This window comes from Protomyctophum parallelum, assembly GCF_964188405.1.
Source record: "Protomyctophum parallelum genome assembly, chromosome: 3".
Classification (NCBI taxonomy): domain Eukaryota; kingdom Metazoa; phylum Chordata; class Actinopteri; order Myctophiformes; family Myctophidae; genus Protomyctophum; species Protomyctophum parallelum.
In genome coordinates, this window is record NC_139698.1 from 20,088,811 (window position 1) to 20,097,329 (window position 8,519).

Below are 8,519 nucleotides of genomic sequence, written 5' to 3' on the forward strand. Positions count from 1 at the left end.
CATCACAATACATCACAATACATACATCCACGGTTCGAATTAAGAGGTGATTGGGGGGATTCTGACCCCCTAAGATGTGGTATGAACAGGAAAACAATTTAGAATGATGTCCAAAGCTAATAAATGTAAACGCATCAAGGGAGCACAGTGATGCAAAATTCATAAAGTGTAAACCCACATGGGGCACTCTGAAAAAGTAGATATTGCCAAAGCTGATGCACATTAAAGTCCTAGCAGATAATAAGGTTCGGAAAATAAACTTTTTAAACAATGTTTTGGTGATAAGTCAACTCTCATGAATGCACTAAGTAAGTAGATAAGAGCAATGCTGTTTTTGGCAGTACTTCTTCAACTAGTAGCACAAGCCATTTCTTGAATTAAAACAAAACAAAAGGGAAAAAAAGAAACGGGTGGTATACGCAGGACCAATGAGCGCCTCCAAACTCTAACCTATAACGCTTAAATAATCCAATCCAAAGAAATGATCACCTGCACAGACTAGAATGTATTGACAGAAAGCAGTTTACCGTCGCGACACACTCCGGCGGTGCTGTAGCCGTGGCCATGAGTCCCGCCGTATATGTACACGGCCATGCGGGCGTCGCCCCCCTCCACGGTCACGTGAGCCCGCGAGCTGCCGAGGGCCACCTCGGCCCACACGCGCCCGGCGTCGCCCCCGGGGAAGGCCCTCCACGTGGGCGCCTCGCACAACCTCTCCCCTCCCCCCGCCGGGTCCGTGCACACCAGCACGCCGTCCGAGCCCTCCTCGCTCTCCGACAGCAGCATGGCGTAGCTCTTCATGTGCGCCGGGGTCTCCGCCGCCCAGGCGTCCGAGAGGCGGCGCGCGGGCGTCAGCGTGATCAGGAACTCGTACGGCGGTTTGCTGCACAGGAACATGGCCAGCACCTTGTTTTGGAGGACATTAGATGTAGACATATATAGGTTTTCTATAGTTTCCTTTATATACAGTAGGCTCTATATTTGCCAGCCCCCTGATGATGAAGACCGTTATTGGTCGAAACGGGGTGGTTTAACCCATTCTGGCCGGGAACCCCCTTTTGTTTGTTTTAAGCATTGTGTTATACTTTAGCTATTGAAAAATAGCAGATCTACAAGCTCGTAGGGCGGCACTCGGTGCCGCGCTACGAGCTTGCAGTTCTGCTATTTTTGAAGAATCGTGCAAATGTGCCTCAAATCTTTGAATATATATTATTACAGAGTGAACATTTTAAGTCAAATCTTTGCTTCTGGGGGAGGTCCCTGGAACAACATATTTTCAGATGGCGGGGCGGAGGCATATGTATAGTTTTTGGGCTCCTTTGACATGAAATATTGAGCACCACTGATACAGAAACATAAAGTTTTTCAGAAAAACTGAAGTTATTATTATTATTTTTTTGACGTCGGGTCGATAAATGGGTATCTTCCCCCCTTTTTTAACTTTGAGTGTCTGGATCTCCTCCTTATTTATGTCCCGACTGATCCAGGACCACCTTTTTCATTCTAGTACTTATTTGACTTCTTTTAACAAACCAGGCCAAAGACGTTTTTAACGTTTTTGGGGGATATTTTATTTTATAAAAATATGTTGTTTCGGGGACCTCCCAGAAGCAAAGATTTGAATTTAAAATGTTCGCCGTGAAAGCACATTATGTTAAAAAATAGCAGATCTACAAGCTCGTAGCATATGGCTGCCATGCTACGAGCCTGTAGATCTGCTATTTTTCAACAGCTATAGAGCTTAAAATGATGGTTAAAGTGGTTCAAAGCGATAAGGCGACACGGATGTGTCCTCAGGTCTAAATGGGTTACCATGTTTTGACTTCTAGTGTAAAAGTGTAAAAACCGTCATTATACGACGGCATCAACGCCCACCAAAACACATTCTATAGTCGACTAAATCAGCTGTAGATTTAGTCGACTAAAATCCTCATGATATTTAGTCGACTAAAACTAGACAAAAAACATTCCAGGTGACTAAAATGTGACTGAAACTAAATTAAAACTATTGAAGAACTAAAACCAAAATAAAAATGTGCATGCCAAAAACAACACCGTTTGTCTATACCTTTTTGGTGGCTTTGACGACCACAGGGTGTCTGATCGTCAGCCTCTTGCTCTGACCCAAACTCAGCCGAAACCTGACGACGCGGAGGAGGAGAGGATTACTGTTGCCCACATCTGACATATAGATTTATTTTATTTTTTATAGATTGTATATTTATTAATTGACTGTGAATAATATATAGCCCATTCCTACACATTTGATACGTATCGTTGCGGTCAGGTGGAAACCCTATATTGTGGGAAAAGCAGCTATACTATTTGAGGAAATGGGAAATATAACCCATGTTCCATCAGATCCACTATAGAGCGTCGCAGTCCCGCCCCCCTTTCATGACTTTCAGGAAATATTTCCCAATGCATTTTCCCATTCAAAAGGTAGTTATTTAAAGACCTTTTAAGCGTCGTACGAAGCCAACTCGAGTCGTGACAAATCATGACAACAAACACAATATTTTGGACCAAACAAATAATTAGAAAGAAGGTTTGTTTTTCTTCTTTGTAATTATTTGTTTTGTCCAAAACATTGTGTTTGTTCTCATGCGAGTTGTCACGACTTTGTCCGCGGCGTAACCGTCTTTAAATAAATACTGTTTGAAATGTCTATGAGGAAAAATGAATTGGGATTCATGTCCTGGGCCTGGCGTCGTCATGAAAGGGGGTGGGGCTGCGACGCTCTATTGTCATCTTGTAGAATGGCTATTTTCACTAGTTTTGCATGGCACTGTCATGGGATAAAGTATAAAATAGGACTTTCATTTTCAAAAACAAATCTGCTGCCGTCTCTTACTTCTCGGACGTGCGGCCCCAATGCACTTCCACTTCCGTGTCGCCACCTTCGGCCGCCACTATGTAGGCGTATTGAAGCCCGGCACCGCTCACACTGGGCACCATGTACTCTTTACCCAACTCTGACACCGGGGGGAGCTGTTCAAACACTTGCTCATACGAAGACGCCATCATCATGTTACTGTGGCCCGCCAACACCGCCACGGGCCCCTGGGCCTGAACCCGCATGCCCGTCAGGTCGCCGATGCTCCGCACGAGGTACGTCTCGTGAGGCCCCAGGTCCAAGGTCACGTCCGGGTATCTGGAAAGAACACGGCCAAACACCTCGAGAGGCCGAGGCGTGAGGGTGATCCGGTTGGAGCTGTCGCCGTTGACCACGGCCACCTGCTTGTAGTAGCCGTAGTGGTTCGGTCCGATCGGCGGCGTGAAGACCACGTAGTCCCGCACGGCGTGCCGGCGGACGGGCTGGACAACGGTGCCGTCGCCGGCCGTCTTGCCGCCGAGGTTGAAGGCCGCCACGGTGATGTCCGCACTGGACGAGACCCGGACCGCCGAGTCGGGGTACCGCTCGGGTCGGGTCGATCTGCCTTGAAGCTGCGCTGCATGCGGCAGCTCCACCCAGACGCGTTCGTTTGGAGACAGACGGAGAGTCTTGGAGAAGTGTGCTGAAGCCACCTGCAGATTTATAACAGTCATTATGCCTAATAAGAGTACTTTGTTCAAGTTGTGTTTTACAATTCCTGCCGCCGAAGTTCGAGTCCTAAAAACAGGGCTAGGGTACAGCCTTAATGCACGCGCACGCACGCACGCACGCACACGCACACGCACACACACACACACACACACACACACACACACACACACACACACACACACACACACACACACACACACACACACACACACACACACACACACACACACACACACACACACACACACACACACACACACACACACACACACACACACACACACACACACACACACAAAACCGCGCAGCTATAGGATCCTGATGAGAGTGCGGAAATATGATCACATCACACCCACCCTCTGTTCTCCATCACCTATACAGGACTGAATACAAGATCTATACCTTCTCTCACACACACCAGGGCATCTCTTCGCCCCCTAAGCCCGCCACTCGAAGCCTCCGCTCCTCCGACACCATGGGCGACCGGGGCCTTGATCTGCCACACACAGCCCCGTGTCTGTGGAACTCTCTCCCTATAGTAATACACCCATGAGAGCGCCACAGTCCGCTGACTCTTTTAAGAATGGACTTAAGACCCTTAAGACACCTTTTTAAGAAAGCTTTTCCCTAAAACACATTTTTACTGCTAATGATGTCGCTTACGCTTATTTTATTGTATTTTATTTGTATTTATTTTTTGCCATCCTTTTAAATCTCTGTAGCACTTTGAGACTCGTGAGAATGTAAAGCGCTTCATGAATTAAATAAAATGCATAATGATTATTATCCGCTGCGACGTGGTATCTCTTACTTGAACAAGTAAGATGATATGCCATGATTTAATAATACACACCTTATTATGGGTAGTTTGGGTACGTTTGTCCTCTGCTATTTATGGTCGATATAGTGAAGCAAATGCCATGCCATGCACACACACACACACACACACACACACACACACACACACACACACAGCAGGCAACAACACATACAGAGGGACAGACTGCAGCCCTGTAAAGGACAGGGCCAAGGTGACCAGTCCCGAAGATGGAACTTCTGTCCCACGCTCAGACAGAGATATACAGAGAACTAACACAAAGCTAAATATAATTAAAGTGAACTACAGCTGTACATGCCATCGTTTGTAGCCTACCTGTACTACTACTAATAATAATACAAGTGCTTTACAGAGCAATGGAACTATACTAAACGAGGATGCCCTGTTAGATGCTGCCCATTTCAACAAGAAATAAAGAATCAAGTATAAGTTAATATACAGTTAAGTTAACATGCTTGGTTTAAAAGCGAGTTACATGAAGCACTCTGTAATTTCTTTGTGTATGAAGAAAAACTTTCAGTCATTTCACTGACACTGCACGTATAGGCCATTTCTTATTTCATCTAGTTGGTACACCAAGGGCAGGGGCTTCAAAATGTGCCCCACACTCCTATTTCGCCTGCCCTTATTCATGCCTTAGGCTGTGACACACCTGTATGTTGACGGTGGCTGCAGAACCCTGTGCAGCTAGAGCCAGCTGTTTGTATTTTGTTTTGGCTCCATGATAGGATAATGGAAGAAGCGTCGTTAAGAACTCTCTACCGGAGGTGCAACTCTGACACACTGGAGAGAGGAGGGGAGGGGAGAGACATTGGATTGAACACATTGTAACGTCATGTAATGTTAGGTCATTCAAGTGAAGTCAATCAAAGTTGCAGCATTGCACCTGTGAACAGTGTAGCAGCAGCAACACACAGTAGAAGGAACCTTGAGTCCATGGCTGAGAGAGAGAGAGAGATAGTTATAACATGAAGTTATAATTTGTAGAAACAGATGATAAAAAAACAACTCTCAACACGGAGAGTGTAATAAAAAAAAGGCAGATCTTCAGATTTTTCGGTAATAATTTTTTTTTTTGAAAGAAAACAAAATATGGCTCGAGTGGTTTAATAAAGAATACAAACGTTAGTCGAATGTTTTCTTGTCCTCGTGCTTTTTGAGTTCATCTGAACTATAGCTCTACGATTATATACACCGTTCATACGATACCTGGAGAGCGGTGGGGATCCAATGACATGGACAGACGCAGCGACTCAGATATATACTGTATGATAGAGGAAAGGGGGAGGATACACGTTACTAGTGTAAATACTGAATATAATACTGATGGGTGGATGACAAGCATAATATTGGACATTGGGGTGTTTGTCAGTGAGGTACCTGTAATCAGATGATTCACTATTTGATCACACATAAGTGGAGAGAGTGAGACATATAGACATTCTTCTCTAATATAAAGAATACCGTGAATCCGAGGGCCGACTTGACAACAAACGCTTTCTAAATGATGAGTCTAGTTCTCGCACATCATCTGTCAATAATGTTCAAAAATAGCAGATGCACAAGCTTGTACAAATCATGCTGTTTTTGAATAGCCAATACAAAAACATCTAACATGACACAGAATTGTGTTTTAATGGGTTCATAAGTCATCACTTCGGTATAGTAGAAACGTACTGTATGCAACATTTCTGGCAGCACAATATCAGAGTTGATTTCGTCGACTAAAACTATAAGGCGAAGAATGTTCGTCGACTGCCTTTTTTCACTGAGGAAAACTAAATGGAAGCTAAATGAAAAATTTGATCCAGTATAAGTCATTTTACACGGTTGCATGCGTTATGAGCTTGTAGATCGGCTATTTTCAGCAGGTGTAAAAAACAGTCATTACGACGGCATCAAGGCCCGCCAAAACGCCTTTCAGTAGACTAAATCAACTGTAGATTTAGTCGACTAAAATCTCATGATGTTTAGTTGACTGAAACTAGACTAACACTAAAACATTCCCGGGTGACTAAAATGAGACTATTCAAGAGACTATGACTAAGACTAAAATAAAGATTTGTTGCCAAAATCAACTTAACCCATTCTGAACGGGAACCCGTTTTGGTGTTAGCGTCATGTTATGCTTTAGCTATTGAAAAACAGCAGATCTACAAGCTCATAGCTACGAGCTTGTAGGTCTGCTATTTTTGAAAAATCGAAGAACGACTGACATTTTTAGAATCTGATCTCAGGTCAGAATGGGTTAATCAGACCAGTGTGTGTCCAGTGGAAACCTTGTATGAATCTGATCTCAGGTCAGAATTAAGGGCCAGTCAGTGGGCATAATCTGTCTGAAGTCTGACTGTTCACATCATCAGTATCATTCACCATCCTCATCTCTATGTTTGTTAAGCACTCATCTTCCTTATCCTAGGATTTTTTTATTTTATTTAACCAGTAAAAACACATCGAGACTGCATCTCTTTTTCAAGCGGGGAACTGGCCAAGAGGCAGAATACATAATTACACTTTCAAACGCTACATTGTACACGTCAAGTTATACAACAGCCACATACTAAATCCACTAACCTATACCTCCAGAAGCCTACAGAATATATTATATACAACAGTAGCGCACGCGCACACACACACACACACACACACACACACACACACACACACACACACACAGTGTCACACACACACACACACGAAATAATGTAACTAAAATGAAATCATTTATATGCCAATGAAATAATAACGATGTAATGACATGATTGGATCACACCCACCACCTGGTTGTACTTAAGGGTGACTAATCAGCCAAGCTGGCAGATAGACCCTGACCAAGACCTTTTGGTCGGAACGCGTAGGTGCCGTTATGTATTTGCCTTGCTCATCATCAAATAAACCATACATTTTTTCACCAAAGTAGTGACAAGCAGTACAACTTGGAGGAAGGATACCTTTTGTCCTTAAACAAAAACCCATTGGGGTCTTTTAACAAGCCATACAGGACAGGACAAATGTATAGGCAGCCCCTGCTTGCCCAGGGGAGATACAGTATACTGCACTTATATGAACCAACGTATTATGAAGCGGTATTTTGTCCTACCAGACATCAGGGTCCAAATGTCTCAATGGACGGAGTATGGCCTCCAACTACTGCAAATGACGTGTCAACCTAATTTTTTTATTAATTTGATGCGACATCCCCAAAAGTTGACTTAATCAATGAATGCGTGTGTGCGCGTGCGTGTGGGCGTGCTGTTTATCATTGAGGCAGAGCAGGCATGGAGGAGGCCAAGTCAAATAAGAAACTTCGGGACAAATCAACAGCACAGTTTCAGTTCAACAACTGGACTTATTTAGTAGCGTAAAAGAGGGGCCAAGGTGGGAATCAAACGGCAGCAGGATGTGTGTACTGAGCATGTCCTTGTTGTCTCTGGGTCAACAGCAGCACTTTAATGCACACTTTAATACACGTTTCATGTGTGAACACTCATCAAAAGGCACATTAATCAGTCAATGACAAGCACCTGTGTCGGAGGATCCTGGTTATAGGCTTCCGCTTGGAAAGGAAAGGCTCAAAAGGCTACCAATATAACATGAAGTTATGTTATGGTGGTATTTCATTGTCTATATAATTAAAATAGACAATTTTTTATATGTATAATATGGATGTATGTGTGTAAGTATATGGGATGTAGGTTATACATGTATTATATATATATACATGTTTATATGTATACTCATATTACTTTTTAAGAGCACTTCTTAGAAGAGCAGCTTAATTGGCACAGAATCCAGCGAGTAATTTCAGTTAGGGTGGGAGTTTATACGTTTTTTACTTCTTCTCACTCCTTTTCGGATATGCTATAGATTTTTCTTTTTCCTTTTATTTTTCGTGTTATATTTTAACTATTTATTTTAATAGTTTTTCCTTGTGAGGTGAAATGCAAGGAATTGTTTCTGTTTTATTGGCCTATTCGAAATAAACATGACAAACAAACAAACAAACAATTACACTGGGTGCATACTCAGATAATATGTACTGTATTAATCTGCACCGTGCACGCTCTGTGGACATATTTAGGAGTGTTTAAAAATATGAATAAAAAGATTATATGATGCGCAGCAGCAGTCCAG

General features: G+C 43.3%; 1 protein-coding gene across 1 annotated transcript in view; it reads right to left on the reverse strand.

The window, feature by feature from the left end:
• Window positions 1–3,549, reverse strand: part of LOC310856583 (IgGFc-binding protein-like) — a gene marked incomplete at both ends in the record, with an annotated part of 31,242 nt that extends 27,693 nt beyond the window's left edge. The window contains 3 exons of the mRNA XM_083762055.1: window positions 528–906; window positions 2,069–2,141; window positions 2,855–3,549. Coding sequence (XP_083618181.1) covers window positions 528–906; window positions 2,069–2,141; window positions 2,855–3,549 — 1,147 coding nt within the window. The remainder of the gene's footprint in view (window positions 1–527; window positions 907–2,068; window positions 2,142–2,854) is intronic.
• Between the last annotated feature and the right edge of the window lie 4,970 nt (window positions 3,550–8,519).